Raw genomic sequence first — 24,310 nt, forward strand, 5'->3', positions numbered from 1 at the left:
TCAGTTTAGTTTCCATTTTAAAATGGAACTACACAATTTGCATCAGATTTTTGTAAAACTAAAGATATGGACACTTTTGCTGTTTTTGTAAAAATGTTTAGCTGGTTATGCAAAATATCTTATTTACATAAATAATTTTTTCAATTGAATTTATGCATGAATAATGCAAAACAATAAATCCTACAATAATATACTTTTATAAAGTATAAAATGTTATATTGATTATGCATGATCAGAAACTACATTATCAGTTTCTCCTATATCAGTTAATGGTCATATTTGAATTTTTTATCGATATTTAATTTTTATTAATATGATCTAAATTAAAAATATATATTTAATACTTCATAAAAATAATTTAATAGCACTTTTGAAATGTTTATATATATATATATATATATATATATATATATATATAATGTTGCAATGCCTAAATTGTAGTCTTTAAATGATTGGTTAGTTTTTTTTTGTTTGTTTACTTTTTTAATATTCAGACAAAATAGTATAGAATGTTAATGTTATCAGCCATAATATGAAAATAATCATAATAGCAAATTACAAAATGAATATCCATTTTACACAGACACACTGTATTGTTGCAATGCCAATATTTACTTGTAGTCTTTAAAATTATTGCTTATAGTTTTTTTTTATATATATTGAGACAAAATACTATAGAATTTTAATATCATTATCAGCTATGATATGAAAACATTAATCAGTATCAGCCAGAATTGTATCACTCACTAAGCTCAAGTATCAGTTGTATGTACTCACTAAGTTTTAAACTTATTTTGTAAAAATAAGAGTCATTTAAAGTCTGCATTGAGAGACGGATGGATAACTATAATTGTTGGACCTTCCAGGCCTGTAATAAAGCACAGTGAGAGTTGGCCTCTGATGCACTCTGCACTACAATGACCGCACAAACGGTTCATCTGGAGGCTGAACGCTGCATTCTCTACTCTGTGCCAGTTACTCTTTAACGGTCAAGCCTTGCCATTATCCCATTAGCAGTAGTTATTTTAAGGTGCCACCTCTTTTTATTGGTACCTGGATCTAATAGGTTCAGACATTCAGTATCGTGGAGGCCAGTCTGCACCTCACCATCAGAGCTCACAGGCCTGCAACCGCCTGGACCAGCGAGGGCTGCAGGGCACAGCCATGGGGAACACACACGTAAGTCTGGATGACATCCTCGCTGAGGACATGCACCACTGGTACAACAAGTTCATGCGGGAGTCTCCATCAGGCCTGATCACACTTTTTGAGCTCAAGTCCATCCTGGGACTGCAGGGGATGAATGAGGATGCTAACAGTTATGTGGACCAAGTGTTCTTCACTTTCGACACGGATGGGGTGAGGATTCATTCTTAAAGTGATTTATCTTGGTTACATTTGCATGTAATATCAATCAATTCTGCAATCTTGCAAATCATCTTTGCAGACCTGTTACATAGCTATCATTTATGTTGTTTGATCTTAAATGGATGTTTCAAATAAACTTGTGCACCAGAGATCAGATTGGTAAAAAAAAAAGCAAATTCTGCTGGTAAACCATTTCTCATTTACACAGGTATTACTCGGAAGAGGCAGCAAATTAATATCTGATTTCTGATTTACTTTGGATAAAACTGCACAATATTAATATTTGCAAAGCCTTCTGACCCACTGACAAAATGATCAAAATATGTGGCAAATATATGCTGATAGTAAATAAGTATATGTATAGTAAAATAAAAATAACATTTATATTGAAAATATAAAATATTGTTACCATTTTGCTTTGTTCAAATGCCAAAATATGCTAAAAAATTTACTTCAACAGCTGAGAAAATACTTCCAATGCAGTCTTAAAATGCATTTTAGGTCAGTGCAAAATGTTATTTTTAAAGTATAATTTGGACAGTATAAATATATTAAAATAATATAGCTAAAAACTGGCAAACATATATGAGGAAATATTAGCAACTAAATGTATTTTAACATTTATTCTAGCTAAATTTTTTTGGCCATTTTGTTTAATTTTTATATTTTGCTATATGGGGACTGTCGACAACATATGATGATGTTTAATAAGAAATATGGAGGTTACTTTTTTTGTGTAACTCTTCCAAGCTCACTTGATTGGTTTACTGATATTTTGAGTCAAGTACTACGTTGAGATACAGCTTAGAGGAGAAAAGCTTACAATGTAACAACGATAAAAAGCTTACATTGATTAAGGTTAAAAAAAAAAACAATCTAACATGATGATCTTGGATCTCCTGGATTGTTCATTTTAAAACAAAACATCTTGTATTATGACCTGTCCCTCTCTCTCTCTCTCTCTCTCTTTTCTTTAGGATGGATACATAGATTTTGTGGAATATATTGCTGCTGTCAGCTTAATGCTCAAGGGGGAAATCAACCAGAAACTCAAATGGTACTTTAAACTTTTTGACCAGGATGGCAATGGAAAAATTGACAAGGATGAATTGGAAACAATATTTACTGTAAGTGAACATTTTAATGTTTTTTAACATTACGACAATTAAAGCTGTCAGAGATAAGTGCATGAAGTGTCCAAAACTCCACACTTAGTTTTTTGGTTATTTAAGTGCATTATCCGCATATTTAAAGTGCACGTTTTGCTTTTTGGAATTTTCAGTGTGAACACTCGCGCACTATTTATACAACAAAACATAACAGAATAGTGCATAAGCACATAATATGGGACGCAACTGATGCCATGTTAACCTCTGCTTAGGATAATCACTGAATTATTTACATTTATATTTTCTTTGTGAACGAACCAAAAATAGAACCTGACTGCAGGTCAGGTCAGGATAACATGGACACTGGATCAGTCTGCTTAACTTGTAGATGATCTGATTTAATCCAGTTAGAGAACTGTATTTCTGGTGCTGTTTCTGTATTGAGGTCATTGAGATCGACACTTCTTAGAGTGGAAATAGTGTTGCGTGTCATGTTCAGATGACCTCAGGTGGCTGCCTGACTTCTCCATACAATAATGCTGCAGTTCTAGGGATGGGAAATCATAATAGATTTTCATCGATGTTTCTATTTAAAAAAGTTCTGAAATTCTATGTTGTTTTGTACTACAACAGGCTATACAAGACATCACAAGAAATCGTGAGATTGTGCCAGAGGAAGTAGTGGCTCTTATATTTGAAAAGATTGATGTTAACGGAGAAGGTGAGAACCAGTTGACTTATAATCCTCATCATTATGCATTTTATATATTCTACATCTCTCTTTATTTAAACTGTCAGGTGAACTGACGCTGGAGGAGTTCATTGAAGGAGCCAAAGATCATCCTGACATTATGGATATGCTGAAGAAACTGATGGACCTCACTCCAGTCCTGGTCATTATTGTTGAAGGGCGACAGAAACCAATCAATGCGAGTTAGGCTGGATAAACTCCATTTTAAGGACAGAGAAACCAGACAATTCCCCATCTGAAAACCAAATGAATTAAGAGTTTGGTATTCCCACTCTTGAGGAACAGATGCAGCTTCCCACCACACCTGTGCGATTTCCTCAACAGAAAACTCTCGGGGGAACTTAAGACTTTTGCCCAAGCAAGGCGCTGTCTGACCCAAGTGGAGATACCAAGCCTTGCATCTGAGCTGTCCTCAGCTGAACATTGATCTTCTAATGCTATAAGGGATTCAGGAGACTAATGAAGTGCTGGCAAGACTTAGGCAATGTGGGGCTTTTTAAGGAAAGGCTCCGTGGAGAACACTGAGCACATGTCTAGTGACTTTCATTGGGTGAGCACACCATATAATCCATGAACTGTTTATGGCATCGCTATATTACTCTGAGAGTGAACTCTGAGACAGTCCATTGCCGACGTGGCCTGAATTGCACTTAAAACTGTGAAATTAATGTATATAGAGCAGTGGTTCTCAACTGTTTTACACTGGACATCAAATGGCAACCCAACACAGAACAAAAATAGTTTATTGTACAAAAAGTACCTGTAAATGAAATATTTCTACAGAATGTTATATATTACAATGGACCAGAATAGGCCCAATAATTCACTCTTAAAAATAAAGGTGCTTGTTCACAATGCCATAGAAGGACCTTTGTCTAAATGGTTCCATAAAGAACCTTTAAGAACTGAAGAGCCTTTCTGTTTCACAAAAGGTTCTTTGTGGTGAAAGAAGGTTCTTCAGATTACAAAAAGGTAAGGAAGAGATGTTCTTTAAAGAACCTTTGACTGAATGGTTCTTTGTGGAACCAAAAATGGTTCTTCTATGGCATCGCTTGAAGAACCTTTTTGAAGCACCTTTATTTTTAAGAGTGTACACTAGTAATATGACCAGGCTAAATTGGAAATGTAACAATTTGGTAAATCCATAAACACAATATTTGGCCACAAAATGTTGAGATCAACATCTTTGATGTTATTAACCATGTGGGAAGTTGTGCCTGTTTATTTTTCTGTCTGTGACCCATCAGAACAAACCTAAGACCCATTTCTCATTGAGACCCACCAGTTGAGAACCACTGATATATCATCACAAATAAAGCACTTTATCGAAGGAAAGTATCAAATTTACCTGATAAAGTTAGCTGATACAGTAGGTGCAGAAGAAATTCATTAAATGCATTTCCGTATGTCTTTTTAGCTGATCTAAACTTAGCTGTCAAAACAGTAAAACTAAAAGTATTTAAAATTATGAACTGCATATTTCAGACTTGTATATACAAAGGTTTGGGTTCAGTAAGAATTTTATATTTGGAAGAAAAAAAAAATCTTATTCAGGAAGGACACATTAAACTAATCAAAAGTGACAGTAAAAACATTTATAATGTTAGCAAAGATTTCTACAAAAAAATGCTGTTATTCTATTAATCAAAACATCCTGAAAAAAGTATCAGTTTCCACAAAAATTAAGCAACACAGCAGTTTTCAATATTGATAATAAGAAAAGTATCAAATCAGCATATCAGAATGATTTCTGAAGGATCGTCTGACACTTAAGACTAGATTAATGCTGAAAATTCAGTTTTGCATCACAGGAATAAATTATACTTTAAAATGCAATAAATAAAACTGTTACTATAAATTTTAATATTTCACAATATTACTATTTTTCCTTTATTTATCAAATAAATGCAGCCTTGGTGAGCGTAAAAAAATAAAATAAACATTTAAAAAATCTTACTGATCCCAAAATTCTGAATATATAATGCACATATTTTAATGTATATTTCTATAATGTTGCTGTTTAGAGGTCTGCATGAGTTTGTGTTTTACCAGTCCTGAGTCCTTTGGATAAGCCTTGCATTGAAATACACAGGCAAATCACAAAGGGACTCTAAAAGTGCTTTTACTCTCTGAAATATTTTAACAGCATCACTAATATGCAGACAGTTACAATATGTCTGTCTAGACTCAGGCTTGATCTTTTAGCACTAAATTCTAATTGTGTAACCATAGCATACAGTGGATAAACATGAGTGAGACATTGTTCAGTTGGATGCACACCAGAAACCGGAGGTCTTGTTTATAAAATGTTGCACAGAAACCGTTCTACATTTGATCTAAGATCATTCCTCAAATATGTGTACGTGTGAACAAACATACACACAAAAAAGTGCATACACCTTCTTAGAACCTTAAGCGACACTAAGCATTTTCCACATCAATGATCGATTTTATAAATCTGAACATTGGTGTGGATTTTGTGCTATGAATGAGGCCCTGGAACTGAGGCAGTAAGATGGGATTTCTTCAGCATGATGATTTTTAAATAATGTTATTAATGGAAGCCACAAATGCTCGATATGAAGCTTTGAGATTATCGTTTTCATACCCTGCACTGCACACTTGCCTCCAGTGATGAATCTCTGTATTTGATGATTTTCACTCGAGAAATATTTCAGGAAAAACAATAAAGGTATCATTTTACCGTACTTAGAATCAGGTAATATGTCAACTGGTATGGAACATTTATGTTGCCTTATTGATAAAATGATTTCATCAAACCCATGTTTAAAAGGAGGTCATTTTAGTTTTATTTGTATACTATTAATATTTTAAATTAGCTTTTTTATACATTTTAAATGCTTTTATTTTAATGCTAATTAGTTTTGGTATCTGCTTTCATTTTTATTACCTTTTGTAGTATTTCTATTTAACTTCATTTTTAGTGATTGTAGTACTTACATTTATTTCAGCAACATTTCTTTATTTTTATGTTTTTCAGTCTAATATTTGTATATAACTTATTTCAGCTTTATTTCAAAATGCGTTTTAATAGTTTCATTTGATAATAACACTGCAGGCCATAGGCAGGTTTACTAAGCAAATACATTTATAGAAACACCTTGAAAAATAAACATTTGTATCCATACGCTACATTATATCATTGTTTAAAGAAATAAACAACTGAGAACCAAGATACTCATATCCTACAAACCATCCCCAAACAAATCCCAAGATATCAGCTCCAAATCATTCATTTTGGTCCAATGAAAATTTTTCATCCAACTCATCAGAAATGAACAGCCTCCAGCATCTGAATCACACGATTCACTGCTTTTTAATCTTTTTAGTGGTGTCTGAACACGTCAACAATGAAATGTATAGTCTGATGAAGGCATATGTCACTCCCAGTGCACAGTAAATGGAGGTGAGCATGAGAGGGAGGAAGGGAAATGTCTTCTGCCAGACTGTCAGCGGGTAAACAAACTCACAAATCAGCTCAAGAGGAATCAGGCCCAAGAGATACATCGCTTCCAGTGGGTTCAACAAGGCACCGCCCTTCCTGAAAAAACAAACGAAGAATCACATTACCAATACTTTGCTAAAACAAAGGCAATAATGGCCCAGTGATCCCATTTTAATGTACTTACCTGAACAGTGTTTTTAGCGAAGTGAGACTGAAGATTGTAAAAAGCAACATGAGAAATATTTTGATGGGCAACTCTGGAATTAAGAATTGAAATGTTTAAGAATTGCAATCAGTGATGATGCAAAACTCTTGTTGTGAGATGTAATGAACAACAGGTACCTTGAGTTGTGAAGAGGAGTGGAAATAGGGAATAATGACCGGTTATACTGAGGATTAGAAAAATCCTGGCATCCTCTCTACTCTCCACAGCGAGCAAACTGAAAATCAAGAGACCATTTTTAGTAGGCGGCTGGCAGGACGTGCTTATGTAAGAACATCATCAGATTAACACCTTAAAGGAAGAATGGCCATCAGAACAGCTTTCTCATGCACATGCCAACCAAAAATAAAGGATCCAAGGGCACAAATGACAAGGCAGCGCAAGAATCCTCTCGCTCCATTAGGTCGATGCCATATCCTGAAAAGTGCAGGCTGCAAGAGACAAAGTGACAAAAATGGTATATGCATCAGAGCTTGGCAAATCTAGAAATCAATTTTCTCTTTTGTATTGATCATTATTCATTTTGTGTCAATGAATAAAATCGAGGCCATCTATTTGAATAGTCAGAACTCACCAATATTGAGAGTAATGTACAAACAAGGGTTGCTAAAGGAGAGACTGAAGGAAGCACAGAGTGCTGAAACTCCTGAACCAGACCACCAGTCATTGAGGCCTTGGGAAGTGTGTTTATATCAAGCAGTTTGAATTTCACACCTAAATACGTGAATTAGCAATGATCAGGATAAAATAAATTGGACAGTGACATATTGTGACAATGCTCATTATATGAACATACAAATTATTAACCTATAGCAAAACAATACAATTGTTTGAGTTATTGAACATACCCAGGATGGAAAAAGCTTTATCTGCTATATTGTAAAGTGCCCAGATGTTTGGTGCCCAGTACGCATGACACAGACCACGCTTGAAAGGGAAGAGTCGTGACAGGACTTGTGGAAGCTGACCCTTGATGAATAAAGACAAATAAAATGTATCAATGAACCTCTGTGATAAAATAAAACTAATTTGCAAATCAAATTATGCTCACAAAGACTGGATTTATTTGATCAAAAGTACAGCAAAAGCAATAATATTGTGAAATAATACTATTATTATTACTATTACTATCGATATTGTTTCTTTCAAAATTAAGAAGTTTTCTATTTTAATATATTTTGTCCACAGAATAATAATTATTTATTTCTGTGATGGCAAAGCTGAATTTTCATCAGCCATTACTCCAGTTCAGTCACATGATCCCTCTAATACATACACATACATATATATATATATATATATATATATAAATAAATAAAATCATAAAATAAAATACAGAAAAGTTTAAAAGAACAGCATTTATTCAAAATAGAAATCTTAAGTATCATTAAAAAAGTCTTTACTCCCACTTTTGATCAATTTAATGCATCCTTGCTGAATAAAAATAAACATTTAAACTGACTTTACAGTTGAACAGTATGTGATTATATGAAGAGCTTTGTTCATATATTGATAACAAACCAGTGCTATAAAGGGTCCAAACGACACTGCGAATGTAGACAAGACAATAGTTCCTAGTGTTACAAGCCGCACAACACTGAAACTTCTCAACTGCAAAGATCCATCTGAAAAACAAGATTTTTATGTACAATTTTACACAAATAGTCTTTGTGCCGTCTATGTGAACACACACACACACACACACACACGCACGCATACATACATACATACACATATATATATATATATGATAAAGATTTTAGTACCTGCATTGCTCTGGATGAAACAAAAACATCTCAGCAGGTAGATACCGTATGCAGGTGCGATGTATAGATATATATGCTTCAAGTTTAAAAGTACTGAGAACAGCAAGGCCCCCTCAAAGTGTCTATTCTGTTAAGATAAAAACTCAAATTCCAAAAAACTTTGCAGAAAGTCAAAGTCAAATCAGACAACATATAATGAAATTCTATTTAAAAACATGTATAATACAAATTTATTTCAAAATTCAGATTATTAGTTATGTCTTAGTTATGTATTAATTATGAAACTCCCAAAATAACAGAAATGACAGCTAATACCTGGAAATGTCTTGCTATTGATAAAAGAAGAACTCCAAACAGGAATCCATTATACTGGAAATGAATATCTGCAGGAATTCAGTTAAGCAAAATTAATATCAGGTAAGGGAAATCAATGTCTGAGCCACATCAGGGCATGCGTGGCTTATTAGTGTGCCAGATCTCCAAGGATACGATCAACAATTAGAAGGCCGAAGTTCCACAGCAACAACACTGTCAGGATAAAAGACGGCTTTCCTTTGTCTTCTCTCAAACATTTGCAGCATCTAGAATAGTACAAATGTTCTTCATCTCAGATTCAACATAAGCAAGCCTTTAACATTGTCTTTCTTCAAAAATATCTTTCAAACCTAAAAAGAAAAAGGCACAAAAAACTACTTTGGATCAAATTGTGGCATGTAGAAGCTACATACTCTTTAACCGCATAAAAGAAGACCACGTCAGCCACAATGACTGACAGTCTTTGGAACAGGATTGTGGCTGGACTTGCATAATTCAGGTTCTGAACAACCAGCATCTCCTTATCAAAAAACTGGGCAATATGAGAAAGTCCATATTCAAACCAAGCAAACAGGGGAGGATAATCCAGTGTCCACTCAGACGTAGCCTGAAAATATTAAAAATAAACCACAAAATTAAAACCCGTGTATGTAATTGTTTGAAAACTGTATGTAATCCATATGACTACCTCATAATACCACTGTGATGCTGGCAGACTGTGAGTCAGGGCAAGCCAGTTCCGATGCACTTCAAAGTCCGTAGAATGGCTGAAATACAATAAATATTCAATTGCTTGGCATTACTATTATTTCCTCTTCGTGAAAGACAGACAGAATGAAGGGTCGCTGTTCTAACATAGTAATGGGCTTTCCGTTTTAATGTGATCACATGAGTGTAAAAGTATACTATGTGAGAGAAATTCACTTACTAGGCATTTATCAAAAGACATTTAAGAAATGAAACTCCGAGAGCCAGAGCAAAAAAAACGCTCTGATCGTTACTCATGGGCGCAGCCATGACAGTTTCCGAATGAAAATAAAACTTTATTTCTATAAGCCGAGTTATAAGCTTTGGGTGGCGCAATGTTGCTGACATGTTCTCCTGCAGGGGGCGCGCGGCGGCTCAGAAAGCTCCTCAGAGCCAAATGTATATCAGGACGTTGTTTTGTATGAGATAGCCTATTTGTTCACTAAAATACATCATTTTTGAAATTTGAAAATTAAAAGTCGGTTGCTAATATACAATAAGAAATCCGGCCCAGAAATCCCTATAAATTGATGTTTTGAACGCTTATACAGAGACTGTATAAACGACTGTGATTGGTCAATCATACAAAAGCGCTGAAGTAAGTTAAATAACATCGTGACACTTCAGTAGCGCTCTCGTCTCGAATGGATAACAGTTAATTCACGCATAACTTATCGCGATTCGCAACAATTAACTTTAATAGAAATTTGTTTATTTAAAATACATAGTGAATAGTTAAAAGTTGAAAAATATTCTTCAGAACTATCGTACCTGATAAATTTGAGACAACATCCGGGCTACTAAGCCTCACTTGTTTCATGCTAACTGGCTTCCTAGTAGCTTATTCTATTTCTACCATCAAAAAGAGAGAGAAAAAAACTCTTCGAAACGTCTTCTAAAGTGAACCAAAACAGGAAACTACATCGATTTGACCCTGAAAGGTGCTATATTATTGTCGTTCAGTGCAAAGACAGACACCAGAGTTCGTCTTGGCTGTTGTTGAGCAGTTTAGTTTACAAAAAGTATAACTTTAGAAGCTAAATGCGCATAACAATTACTTCCCACATAAATAATCATTTTAGTTTAGCCATATAACTTTATATATAACAATGTCATGCTGGGGAATGTTTATACGGAGACAATACCAGTTCTCCTCGCTGTCAAAAACTGCATCAACTCAACATCCATCCAATGTGTCATCAGAGACGTAAGTGTTGTTCGACGATACAGTGCAGTTGCACATTTCAAGGGTTTACAGACGTATAGGTTTCCGTAAAACGACTGCTGTTAATACGATGTGAGAAAAGTGGAGTTGACGCCTCTGGATAAGTACCTTTTCTAATCAGTATGGCAAGCCATTTTAATATTTATTGGTTAAAACAGGGCTGTCCAAACTCGGTCCTGGAGGGCTGGTGTCCTGCAGAGTTTAGCTCTAACTTGCCTCAACACACCTGCATGGAAGCTTCTAGTATGCCTAGTAAGAGCTTGATTAGCTGCTTCAGGTGTGTTTAATTAGGGTTGGAGCTAAACTCTGCAGGACACCGGCCCTCAAAGACCAAGTTTGGACACCCCTGGGTTAAAACGCATGACAATTTTACTGCTCCGGGACCGGGTGTGTTCACGGTGTGTGTGTTCACTGCTGTAGTGCACTTTGGATGGGTTAAATGCAGAGCACCGAGTATGGGTCACCATACTTCGCAGTATGTCACGTCACTTTCACTATTTGTTGGAGTTTTTATTTTAATTTATTGTCTTATTTAAGATTTCGAGACACAAATGGAAGTGTACAGATATTTTAAATTTACTAAATGTATTAATTATGTAATGCTTGTTTAGATCTTGCCAAAAATTAAGCATTTTCTCTGCATATGTAATCCAGGCTTTGAAAAGAGACCGGCAGAAGTGATTGTCACAGCACTGGTGACTCTTACTACAGCCAATATGGACATTGTATACAGAGACATGGTCACTGGAGCCCATCAGGTACACAGCCAACAAAACTGCTGTCAGTAGATATGATTAATAAACCCCATTGAATGATATGGTTTCTTCATCTGGTCTAGGAAATAGCTCTACAACAAATCATGGCTCATCTAGATGCTATCAGGAAAGAGACATGGTTATCCTGGAGAAGAGTGAATTTGCCAATTTACGCTCCGAAAATGCAGTAAGAATAAAGTTTAAACCTGTATTTCATCCTTTGTTTTTGGCTCTACAATCAGAACACACCAAATAAAGTAAAAACCTGTTTGTCCACAAAGTATTAATACTAATATAACTCATTGAAGTGTGTCATAGACAATGTTATTCAGTTCTTTACCTTCTCAGTTATTTCACTTGCAAAAAATGAAAACAGAGCTGGAGCAAATAAAGAACAGACTACTGGTGAGTAGAAGTAGATAGAAGAATTTTGTGTTAATTTGAATAATCATTCTGCACAGTACCATTATTTCCGTGCACTTTATTTATCTTTGTATGTTTACATTGAAGGAAGATAGCCAAAAAATCAGAGCAGATGCAAAGTTAGACATTAATTTGGAGCGAAGTAGAGTTACAGACATGGTATGTGTACATTACTTGTTAACATTTTGTGCAAGTTTGATATAAAAAAACAAAAAAAAATATACACACACATTTAATTTTATAAAATTTTTATTTTTTTATTCCAGTTTACAGAACAAGAAAAGAAACTTATGGAAGTTAGAACAGAGTTCCAAAGAATGGTAAGGTTTACAAATAATTGTGATCACAGCAAGTTTTAACAGCAACACAATCATTTGAGTTATGATTACAAGAAAGCTTTTCTATTCAGTGTAATTACATAATGCTGTTATCATAATTCATATAAAAATATAAAATTTTTACAGTCAAGTTCTTTTTCTTCATAGAAAGTGAAGCTGTAGAAACCTCAAAGAAAATAGACATACAAGTTGCCTCTTTGAAAACCCTCCTGGAATCACTCAAGCTAGAGACGATTAGATATCTTGCAGGTATGTACTCAAGATGCTTTTCAAACCATTGACAGCTACTGTATCTCTACATATGTCTGACTTAGCAGTGACTTGTTTGGAAGTCCTTCAGATTAGACATTGAATTTGATAACGGACAAAAATTAATGAATTAAATGCTTTGGTATGCCTGATATTATTATGCAATTTAATTTTATGGGCACTAAGAACGTTAATTGAATCATCTGTTTTTTTTAATTATTATTTTGTTTCACAGCATGCATCTTCACCTGCTTGGCAATTGCTTTGGGATTCTATCGCTTCTGGAAATGAATCTCACCAAACAGGAGAGAATTCATGTCTGGAGTTTTTATCTTTAAATTTCTGCCTTTTGTTTTAATGATGCAGATGTATATATGTTTTATTATATTTTTACATTTCAATATTACATGTTTTTTATGTGAGCAACATAAATGTGTTCTTTAAGTTTCTTTAGATCTGAGGGGCCTAAATGTTTAACTACGTAGGGCCAAAAATCTAAATTGTTTCAAGTCCGTGGGTCGAAAAGTAAATGTTGCATTATGTCCAAATATATTATATTAAAATAAAAATTACCTATATTCTCTACATTTAAATGCACTAATAATAATAAAGTTAAAACGAAAATATAAATTAAAATTGAAAATATTCTTTAATGACATTTCTTTCCTTTTTTTGTTGGTGGTGTTATATGATATGGTGGGCTAAATCAGAGGTCATCATGGGCCAATTTTAGTTTGGGCATCTCTGCTTTAGACCAATATATTATGCCTTTAGTATGACATATAAATTCCATCAGTTGTTTATTTTTTATTATTGGCTATAAATACAGTTTGGACATTTTTTTCATTTTTACATCAACATTTTCAACACATTTTTAAAAGATTTCTCCCAACATTACCTTTCATGCAAGTGCAAAAGAAAAAAGACATTTCAATAAAGTTTTTGTGGGCATGTTTGTGTGCATGAAGACAAATATTATCTATCTCTCTCTCTCTATAGAAAGAATTCAGACGATGCCACTTTTTTTCTGTCCTATTTTGTATAGGGGTTATTCAACCTTATCCAAAAGCTTTTTCTCATATATTGCAGTCATTTCACTTAACATATTGAACCACAGAGCTAAGCATGTGATGAAAATATACTACTTATTAGGATAAAAAAAAATCCATGGGTTACAAGGTAACACAAACAGAAATCCTGAATTATTGCTGTAATCATCATGTTTTAGCCATGACACACCTAATACATACATATGGATCAACCATGTTCATTTTGAGGGTCTATGACCACCAGCCTAATCTTATCACACTGGTGCTGGCTTTTAGAGCTCTATCCATATCACTGTAGGATATTGTTGAAGCAGTGTTGCCATGTTGGTTGACTGAGGTTTTATTGTCTTCTAAAAAAAGGAAATTAAGACATTATAGTTTAACGGCTTTAGACTATGGAAACTATGCTTAATTCTATGTTTTACAAATATTAATATACAAACTAAAAATGTGGTTGTAACTAATTTTATGGTACAAGTGAGACATTTAAACAGACATGGGTTATAATAATCATAACCAAATAAATGAACAGAGAAGGTTCCATTAGCACTGAAACTTTATTTAGGATTATGCATAAAACTGACAACTTTAAATCAGTCAAAAAGCACACAATAATCACTTTACACACGAGACACTATTTCTTCCTCAATTTTTTTATTGAATATTCTGAATAAACCAAAATTGCTCTTTGAACTTCTGCAAAAAGAGAGAAAAAAAACCCACCTTTTTTTTTTTTTTCCCTTAAAATTTTCAACAACACATTACTCCGAATCAAATACAGTAGTAAACTGAAATAACTATTTACATATTGAGGTCAAGAGAAATTCTCAGAGTAAATTATGTTCCATCAACTATTAATAATTTACAATCAGCCCCAATCCTGGATTTAGGGAATTATCAATAACTGAAAAGGGTTTTCCCTTGTTTTTAGAGGCAAAACAATAATTCATTCATAAGTTAGCATTCAACCACCATTCACCATTGTCCAAAAGTCAGAACAAATGTCTCATTGAGAGCCAAAACCAAATTCAAATTCTTTATCAATACTACACAAAGAATACCAAAAATATCTTTATTTATAAATTAAATTATACATATACATTTACCCCAAACGTACATCTTTCACAGTACATTTCATTGGGCATTCACATGGCAAAAAATACCTGAAAAGTGCAGGCAAATACAAATACAAAAATGTATTTAAAGTGACTGAGGTCCTGACCCCAGCAATATAAAAATATCCTTTACAAAAACACAAAAGACCAGCTAAAGTAACCACAAAAAGAGGTGGCTAAGGAGCAGCATAGTTAGAAAATAATTGCACTGGTTTGTGATTCTCCTTCTAACTTAACCTGAACCTCCTCTTTTACCGTTGGTGCATCCGTATCGTCCTCGGAGGGCTCTTCTTTAATACAGGAGCATGACACCTCATCACCCTGCTCTTGTTTTATGAAAGCTGTTAAAGGGTTTTCTGTGAGCATTTTATTGGGTGAGGGTGTGCAGTCCACAAAGGATGATGTCTACGGAAAAAGGGGAAGTGTTTTAATTGACTAAAGGAAAATTAAGATGGAAAGTTTTTTCTTCACATAAAAGTCTTCACACAAAAGCAGAATAATAATACAGCATGTTTCAGCCATGTGACTTCAATATGTAGATGTGATGCATGATAACGATGCTATTATCCAAATCAACACTTACATTTTTATAGTCTTCGTAACATGAGGGATGATATGTCTAAAAGAGAAGGGAAAGCAATTTAAGTGTTTTATTAAACACCAAAGCCACAACATTTGATCTTATCTTTTAATTAGTGGATTTCTTACTTTTTCATCGACTCTGATGGCATTCTTCAGGTGCCATTCTTCCTCTTCCTCCTCCCAGTACATCTCAAACTGCTCCTGGCAAATCTCACACAGCTGAGTAGAGAGAAATAAAGAAATCTTTAATTTTGCACAATTTTTCTAATACTACGAATTATCACACAGTCTGTGTACATCGTCTAACCTCGTGAACAACATCTGCTGCAGCCTTTACGCTCTGGAACTCTCTCTCTTTGGCTGCTTCCTGAGTTTTCTGTACAACCTCTTCATGAACTTTTTCAAAGAACTGACTCTTTGCCCTCTCCTCAAGATCAGCGATTTCCTCAAATTCAATCCAATCCTTAAAAAAAAAAAAGCACTTCATGTTAGGTTTTTTTCCATTTTTAAGAGGTCATTTACATTCACAGTGACAATTTTCTGACAATATACACATTTATATAATAAAAGAAATGAAATGGGATTGTTTCCAGCTTACTGTTAGACTGTAGTACCACCGACGGTGTGTAACTTTCTTACTGATGTCCTTCTCTGAACGATTGTGCCTGTAGTGCCAGTCCAAATGATCCGCATACACATCCGTCTGAGATGCAGTAAAACGCATGCCGCAGGAATAGCACTGTATTCCTGTATACAGTTTGGTGATGATGCTGTCGTGTCTCCTAAATTACACATTTCACAAAACATATGGTGTCATCAAGTCATTTTCACTGTCACACAATAATAAAAGTATTTGTCAGATTCACTTGCGTCTAACTTTCCAGAGAGTATGTAGATACTATATGTACATACAGTTTCATATCCTCCAAAACAAAGCCAGTCATATCTGGGACACTTTCATCTTCCTCTTGTTCCTCCTCCTCTTCCTCTTCAGGCACAGATAAAGTCTGACTTGCTGAAGTAGAGTCTGAAATAAATTAAAAAATCTTTAATTAGGCTCATTTGAAATAGAAGTCTGCAATTGATGCAATTTAATTGTCCAACGGTAAGAAATGAAATATGATAGTGTGCATACCAGTCGTTGAGTCTGTTTGTGCAGGTTTTATTATTCCCGTGGATAGAAGTTTTGATAACAGATCGTTCACATCTATTTGCCTCAATGGCTCGGGCTCAGGCTGCTGAAACTGGGAACCTGAATCAATAATTAACTTATTATAATACAGGTCTAAAGTAGATGTCACAATCCAAACAAATGTAGGCTGGTATGTTAACAGTAGTGTATAATTCTGTTCCAGAATATGCAAACAAATAAAATAAAAGACATTCTTACCAGGCTGGAAAGATATTTGGTTTGGTGACATGAAGGGTTGAGCTCCAATCATCTTATAATTCACAAGACAAAAACTAAACTTTAATTTTCTAAGTTTAACAAAAGGAAAACGCTTTAATTTTTTTAAAAGTGAGTGACTCCTTGAATAAGGAATACTTACAGGCTGAGGAACATTTCCAACACCTGGACCAAGGAATGGAGCAGGTATAAATGAACCCTGGAAATCCGATGTCGAAGGACCGGTCACATTGAAGTTAGATGCTTGAGAAACATTTTGCTGCATGGGAAACTGTTGGGCTGGGCCACTATACGTGTTCATGGGTGTCATGTTGAAATTAGGTGGTGGTACAGCAGGGTTTATCACAGTAGCCTGACTTTGAGTTTGATTGTACATTGTTGGCTCCTGTGGTCTCAGCTGGTTTGGAATGTTTGGACCACAGTATCTTGGAGGAACTTGTGGGTCAAATCTTGGCATGACAGGCGGTGCATCAAATCTTAAGGGTTCAGGCTGTACTGGGTTATCAAAGTGCATCCCACCTGATGGACTATCAAATCGAACTGCACCCTGCTGTTCATCATAAGTCACAATTCTAGCAGGGAACCGTGGTTCCTCGTATCCTTGTGGACCATGTTGCATGTGAGGATTATTGAACCTCGGTGGATTAACAAATCTGTTTTGGTGCATTGGTTGGTCATAATGAATTGGGGTTTGAGGGTCAAATCTCACTATGTTGTGAGGCTCTGTGTACCTCATTGGCCTGTGTGATACTGGTGGGTTGTTAAATCTCACAGGTCTTTCATGGGCTTTGGGAAATCTTTCAAACCGGTGAGGGGCATCAAAGCGATGTCCAGGATACCTTACGGGTGCACCAGACCCATCAAATCCCCCTGTACTGCCTTCATACCGAGGAGGAGGAGCATAAGGTCTTGGAGGACTATCTAGTCTTGGCTCTCTCATGTGGCTAGGTGGCCCATCAAAGGGAGCTTGAGAACTCTTATATCTATCAAATCGTTGAGAAACATTTGGTCCATCATGCCGTGTCGGGTTCACCTGTGCCATAGATCCTTCTGATGAGTGCGTTGGTGTATTCCCAGGAGATTCATCATGGTTTCGTCCGCTTCTTCCCTGTTCCAAGAAATTGTCTTTCATTGGAAGACTCTCTACATTTATAGGACCATCATCTGGACCTGTACCAGAGTGCACACTGTTGGGACTTTCAAAACGTGGGCTGATGTCTCCTGGTTGTTGATCCAATTCAACTGGAGATGATGACCGATCAAATGGCGGTCCTGTGGATTTTCCACAAGTCCCGTCTAAGTTGACTGGACTTGGAGAATTTCTGAATGTGGAACCTGTACATGATGGAGGCCTGTTGGTTCTTCTAGGATCTTCGCGGTCAGGCTTTATGGCATCACCAGACATTTTATGCACTCCTGAGCTTTCACTGTATTGTTCGTTCATTTCATGTTGAGGCTGAAAGAACATTTCATCCAAAGGTGACTGGCCCTCTTTTTGCACTGTTGAGATGGACAGTAATTCAAGTTTAGACTATCTATAAAACACCAACAACATCAACAACCTAGGGCGGGTTTAAATATTACGTGCCATGGTGAAATTGTAAAAATAAATCAAATTAAAAAAACAAATCTAAAACTTTAGGTAATATGTAAAATATGCTAAAACTCATATACATTATTTACAAACAGGACAAATCTCACCTGGACGCTGAAGCTGTGTTCTTCTCAACTTAGATTTATGCTCAAGATAAGAAAGCGCTGCATCAGAAATGGCACCTTTTTGTTTCTTTTTTGACTGATATACTCCCTCATCACACGATTCATCCCAAGAGTCAGACCGCTGTCTTTCCTCTTGATACTGAAAAAGTTGGTTTATTTGATGGGCTACATTGAGGAATTCGTCACTGGATATTTCGCCATCTGCATGTCTTTTGCTAGCCTAAAATGAAAAATGCCCAATTTAGCAATATTGAAAATTAATTATGTATTAGGAAAAATTGATTATAAAACTACCAAAAAAATACTGACACACCTTTCTTAAAAGGTCCCGTTTACTTGCAGAATTAAGTGCTTCTGGTATTTGTATGTTGCTATCAACACTCAAGCGATGCGGTTTAGGTGTACGAGGTGTGGACGGTCTTTGATTAGTGTTCCAAGTCTTGTGTCTCTGGTTGCCTAGTCGTCCATGTGAGAGATCGGAATCTGACTGTTTGGGACTGTAAAGGCAGTTTATTAATCTGAATGAGGTTACATGATCTATAATAGAAAGACAAATTATGTTTAAGTATTGACATTTTAAAAGATGAAGCCACTTACTGTTTATTCTCTTCCCATCCACTCCTCCATCTCTTGCAATCTTTTGTGTCTTTATGCTCTGCAGGAGAAATTCTCAGCTGTAGTCCATCTTTCTGATCAGCAGCTCTATCATCAAGTGGCCTTTTTGATCGTCTTGGTTCTAGGGCACTTTTCTTGGCACTTCGTTCATCTCTAAGACTCAACTGTGGAAAAGCATCATCATTATGTGAATGTTTACTTATCTTATCCCTTCCAGAGTTGGGGGGTGGAGTGATACTCCTGGTTTTTCTCTTTGGAGATGATCGCCTCTCTTTTCTTTTGGGAGAATGCAGTGGTGGGGAACGTGATCTTGACCGAGACCTTTTTCTAACATTTGCTTTGTTCACTTTAATTTCCTGTTTCAGAAATGTCTCAAGTCTTTCATGCTTGTTTAGAGAGCCATTTATAAGCTTGGCCCTGATGCTGCTGGACTTCTGATTATCCAAGTTTTTGACACTATCTTTTGAATCTGTCCTGTCATGCATCTGCTTATGTAGCCTTGGGTCCTTTTTATTCACTTCAGCAGTTTTTGAATGCTCAGACTCCATTCCTCTGGGTCTGACAAAGATACCTTTCCCAGATGGTGACACCGACTTAGATTTAAGCTTGTCCTCAACTGCAGAGTTATCCTTTTTCGGAATCTTCAACTTACTCAGTCTTTCAGCTGAGACTCGTCCTCTTTTTTCTGATGTAATCAGAAAGCTTGGTGTGACCCGACTCTCCTTCTTATTCATTACTTGTTCCTTCGCATTTACAGTTGCACCAAGTCTGTTTAATCTAGGATCTCTGGTTGCCATTTTTTCCGATGGTGCTGGAAGCCAAGGTTTGGTCTGTGGTGCAGGAACTGTATGAGTGACTTGTGGTGAGATATTGAAACGTGCAGGAACACCGACATGGTGGTTTGAAGAAATAGTAGGACTGGAAGCCTTGAGAATTAAAAAAGGGAGCAATTCTGTTTTAGGCATATATCAAGCAGTATGAAGAGTGTCGGTCAAACTACATTAGACCAACTACAGCTCCTATGCACTGCTGTTACATTTCACTTGTGCTTGGCACGTCACAGAAAACTAGTTTTATACTTCTAAAATCGGCAAATATTAACATGCAGCACTTTCTAGTTTGTCTCGTTATAAAGCACATGACTATTAAACTCACCAACTGAGCTTTCGTTTGTTCAAGTTCAAGCTCTATCTTCTTTTGTTGAAGTTCTAACAACTGCTTTTGCTTTGCAAGCAACTGTTGCCTTATCAATTGTTCTTGTGTCAAGCTCGGAGCTGGAGGTTGTGGTGCAGGAGGCTTCGGAGATTTTTCTTCAGTCTACGCAAAGAAAAAAGCACACATTTCAGATAAACCATAGCTGTACATTTCTTCCCACCTATAGGAAATAATAATAAAAAAAATTATAGTTATAACTCCTTAAATGCTTACCGGTTTTAAAAATTTTGGGTTGACATGTATGCTGGCATTCACATTTGGTGGCAATGGTTTTATAGGCCAGGCAGGATCTACTGAGTTCACACGAACATCTAGTGCATATAGTTTCTTCAAGGGGAAAATTTCATCCCATGTGGAACGCAATTTGAAGAGACTTTTTCTAGTAGCCTCATCCACCTGAAGTAAAGCAAAAAAAAAAAATGGGGGGAAAGAATATCTGACTCCTCCGTTTATTCTCAAAGAGCACTGACAAAACTACATAGATGACAAAAAATTTAAAGTTATTACTTTTAAGGTATGAAATAAACTATCAAGGTAAAGGAATGAATTAGCACAATGCAGTATTTTAAATGAGGACAAAGAGCACATGACGTTTAATCAGAAGTAACACCATGGACACAATTTCAAAGAATTATGTACCTTCTCAAATACACAAATAAAGGAATTGACTAGGTTCTTAGCAAACACTTCAAGGTATTCCCCTCCAACATTCTTCACTATGGAATCCACTAAGTACAAAACTGGGAGCTTCTCACCAGGAGGTGCCTAAAGTGATAGAAAACTGACAAGTTTAGAGAACAACATGGGAGAAATGCACAACTACATAAATTAGAGTTTGATTGTTGAGGTTATTAAATGGTTGAAGTTGGATTAAAAATACTGGCACAGAAAACAAAAATCAAGCACTTATGGGGAAGTCCGTTGTTTGCTGTTAAACAAGAAAACGGAAAGAGTTCCTCAAAAACCAGATCCATCAAAAATCAGGGAAAAGTTTCTCAGATGCAGGAACAAAAAATATCCACGTCCCAGGTTTAAAAAAATATGAAAAAAGAGAGAGGGGGGGGGGGGGGGGGGGGGGGGGTATTTTAAAAATTCTTCAATGTTCACTCTTCACTCAAGGCTCACTCCATCAAGAAAATAGTTTTGTTAGGTTGTCAGGACAATTCAGTGTCAGTTATCAGCATCTTTTTTTCTTTTCTTTTTTTAGCAAGAAGCCCAAGTCCTTTAAAGTGGAAAAAAATAAAGGATTAAAGCTTTTTCGCTTGTATTTTTTTGTACTTGACCAGGAATTCAACTCAGGGATCCATTTAAATTAAGGTTTAGATTTGATCTTCATATTGAGGGGGAAAAAAATGAAACACTTCTTGGTCTTTCATTTTACGCAAGTCCATAAAAAGATTGACAAGTTGTAACCAACATGCCCCAGTGCAGAGAGAAGCACAGTTTTTGTAAAATCCTGTAATTTTTTTTTAAAGTAACTTTTATACATTCAGATTTGTAATGTTATTACAACAGACTCTGCACCAATGCAAATATCTTTGTATTAAAGAGCACTTAGATTAGAATGAAATCAATATAGCAAACAATACCACAAAAAAATACACTGGGAAATAAAGACAAAAGGACATTTCACATAGTTTGTCACAGTTGTATACCATTTATTAACATTGCAGTAAAAATGGAAACTTAATCTAACACCCCAAACCCTTTATTGGTTCAAGTACACAGAAATTTGAAAGGCGCACATTTGTATTAAAAAACGGAGCAGCCCAACACGACTATCCGAACTAATGCAAGATTTCAGATAGGTTGCAAACATAAACAAGGATATGAAAAATTTCCACTAATTTCTCAATAATACCATCCATCTATGTACATAGGCGGCAAACCACGTGTACCAGCTGGTGACATGACATAACTACAGCTACGACTATGCAAAAAACTTGTTCCTGATTAATTGTTGGTATTAATACGGTTTGTCTCGGCATCTTCCATTTCTAATCAATCCATCTTTACAAAGTTGCTATGCAAAGTACACAATCAACTACACAACGACGATGACTCGGGTCAGCGGCTGATTACATAATACGGAAATTCCGTATCTTTCCAATCTAGGGTTCTTATGGTTTTATGAATCATAATTTATCCATATGCCATTAAATTACATTAATATGTATATACTGACATTGAGCAATAAAACGTATATTCTACTGTAACACTGGTTTAAATTGATAAATCGAAGTGGTATGAACATAATAGCGACACTGTATGTGAAGCCACAGGGCTGTTATCATGATCCGATAAGCTAATTGACAAGGTAGAACATGGATGATTAACTTAAAGCCAAATGCGTCAACAGTAAATCCGACTTTGAGCAGATGTGACCCAACAAGCAGGTAAACACGCTGCTGCAACGGGCCTAATTTGGGAATGTGGAGTGGTGTGACTTTTCCGAGCTACAAAAACAGTAGATTCGAATTAATAAAAATACTGGCATATGATATTAAACTCAATACTAGTTAACGACAATACAGCATCAAAACATGTTTTACGTCGATTTATACAAAGTGGTTAGGCAGCGAACTAGTCGCGCTGCCGCCATGTTTCAGGCCTCATGTCATTTAACTAACGTTAACTAGCCACGCTCGAGCTAAAAGACGATGACTGAAACGAAACAAAAATAAATCTATTTTCATAAAAACCTTGGCAATTTGTGCTTCAATTATTGCGACGATATCCTTGGTGAACTGGATGTTTTCTTCGGCTAGAATGGTGAGCATGTTGATGTGCGGTTTGCTGTTGAAAGTCAGATCCTCCAGCGAGGACTGATACTCGCGGCAGGCGTCCTCCCTCGCGCCTTCGTCCGACATCTTTGAGCCGTTGAGTCGAAGGCTGTCGCCACACAATTTAAACTATTATACAAACATTACTTGCAACACAGTCCTCTTAAACATCTGTATTTCCTCTTGGTTTCCTCTGTGCGTCGAATGTCGTGCCGTAACTCCTCGCGTCTTGTGTTTGAATAACGATATTTTCTGTTGGGATAAAGCGTTGCAAAATGTCCGTCGTACTTTAGCGGAGACTGCGCGTCATCTGAAATATTTTATAGTTGTAAGCGCGTCACTGCTTCCCGATTGGCTGCGCTGAAACACTCGCGTTTGATTGGGCGATGAAGACTTTGCGCTCAATGTCATTGGTCAAAACAGAACTATTATTTTCAAGAGGAGCCTATCAGAATTAAATAATAAATCAACAAAAATCACAACAGAGAGTACAATGTCGTCATCACCTTGAAAATGAGATAAACACTCTAGGATAATTTGCATAGAAGAGAGGTTCAGCGGGTTCAAAACAATATAGAGCATTATTTTTTCAGTAAGAACAGACGTATGGAAATAGGTTTACCCAGAGCCGTCGAGAGCCTTTGATCTCGCCGCCGCGCGGTCACGTGGTTCATGGAGCTCTCAATAGTTCTGTCAATAGGTTTGAATGGGATTAATCGGGTCAAACAACAGCGGGTATACTTGCAGCATTTTCCGGCAAATATTAACACAAAACGTCCATTGATTAATTCGTTTAATACAATGATAGTAGCATTTTGTCTGTGGAGTTTAATGGAAATAATATTAATGGGTTTTTCTTGTTTAGGAGGAGTAAAAACATAGTACAATGCAAGACACAGGATAAGGCGGTTACATTTCATTGTATGCAAAGTATAAATAGTGTAAGCTGCAATAAATGTAAATGTAAATGTAATAAAGATTGGAGACTTGAGGCATGACTTTGTGTGTTTTTGTGTTACACTTATTCCTGTGGATATATTTCTTTATAGACCCATGATGAAATAAATTATGCTTATTTAGAGTATAAGA

At 35.8% G+C, this 24,310-nt stretch overlaps 3 protein-coding genes and 1 pseudogene across 9 annotated transcripts; 2 read left to right on the forward strand and 2 right to left on the reverse strand.

The window, feature by feature from the left end:
* The first annotated feature begins 1,076 nt into the window (after positions 1 to 1,076).
* Positions 1,077 to 5,935, forward strand: LOC306856060 (guanylyl cyclase-activating protein 3-like). The gene is made up of 4 exons (XM_079395043.1): positions 1,077 to 1,359; positions 2,346 to 2,495; positions 3,111 to 3,198; positions 3,276 to 5,935. Exons 1-4 carry the CDS (start codon positions 1,165 to 1,167, stop codon positions 3,413 to 3,415), a joined length of 573 nt encoding a protein of 190 aa, XP_079251169.1. The 5' UTR covers positions 1,077 to 1,164; the 3' UTR covers positions 3,416 to 5,935.
* LOC306856058 (dolichyl pyrophosphate Glc1Man9GlcNAc2 alpha-1,3-glucosyltransferase-like) lies at positions 5,494 to 11,053 on the reverse strand (the record flags this gene model as incomplete). 6 transcript variants are annotated; one of them, XM_079395032.1, is made up of 13 exons in its annotated part: positions 9,927 to 10,049; positions 9,687 to 9,765; positions 9,412 to 9,605; positions 9,173 to 9,264; positions 8,999 to 9,066; positions 8,684 to 8,810; positions 8,439 to 8,542; positions 7,766 to 7,886; positions 7,492 to 7,631; positions 7,209 to 7,348; positions 7,037 to 7,134; positions 6,879 to 6,951; positions 5,494 to 6,790 (listed from the first exon to the last, which is right to left on the reverse strand). In XM_079395032.1, the coding sequence occupies exons 1-13, from the start codon at positions 10,013 to 10,015 to the stop codon at positions 6,556 to 6,558; spliced, it is 1,560 nt and encodes a 519-aa protein (XP_079251158.1). In that variant the 5' UTR covers positions 10,016 to 10,049. The 6 variants fall into 6 exon arrangements, with proteins under 6 accessions (XP_079251158.1, XP_079251160.1, XP_079251161.1 ...); XM_079395034.1 differs by lacking the exon at positions 9,927 to 10,049 and adding an exon at positions 10,891 to 11,053 and having other exon boundaries at positions 6,198 to 6,790; XM_079395035.1 differs by lacking the exon at positions 9,927 to 10,049 and adding an exon at positions 10,517 to 10,924 and having other exon boundaries at positions 6,198 to 6,790.
* Positions 10,338 to 12,714, forward strand: LOC306856061 (coiled-coil domain-containing protein 90B, mitochondrial-like; annotated as a pseudogene). Its single transcript, XR_013786115.1, has 7 exons — positions 10,338 to 10,952; positions 11,625 to 11,728; positions 11,809 to 11,912; positions 12,074 to 12,130; positions 12,236 to 12,307; positions 12,415 to 12,468; positions 12,634 to 12,714. The product of XR_013786115.1 is annotated as a coiled-coil domain-containing protein 90B, mitochondrial-like (transcript).
* A 1,609-nt stretch (positions 12,715 to 14,323) lies between these two features.
* On the reverse strand, positions 14,324 to 23,537 carry LOC306856057 (pre-mRNA cleavage complex 2 protein Pcf11-like). Its single transcript, XM_079395031.1, has 16 exons — positions 23,141 to 23,537; positions 21,078 to 21,203; positions 20,652 to 20,834; positions 20,379 to 20,540; positions 19,206 to 20,149; positions 18,922 to 19,105; positions 18,591 to 18,828; positions 17,032 to 18,389; positions 16,872 to 16,923; positions 16,617 to 16,733; positions 16,394 to 16,508; positions 16,080 to 16,263; positions 15,789 to 15,944; positions 15,608 to 15,700; positions 15,483 to 15,518; positions 14,324 to 15,304 (listed from the first exon to the last, which is right to left on the reverse strand). The coding sequence occupies exons 1-16, from the start codon at positions 23,306 to 23,308 to the stop codon at positions 15,092 to 15,094; spliced, it is 4,329 nt and encodes a 1,442-aa protein (XP_079251157.1). The 5' UTR covers positions 23,309 to 23,537; the 3' UTR covers positions 14,324 to 15,091.
* Positions 23,538 to 24,310: the final 773 nt, after the last annotated feature.

The sequence above is a fragment of the Barbus barbus genome (assembly GCF_936440315.1).
Source record: "Barbus barbus genome assembly, chromosome: 36".
Taxonomy (NCBI): Eukaryota; Metazoa; Chordata; class Actinopteri; order Cypriniformes; family Cyprinidae; genus Barbus; species Barbus barbus.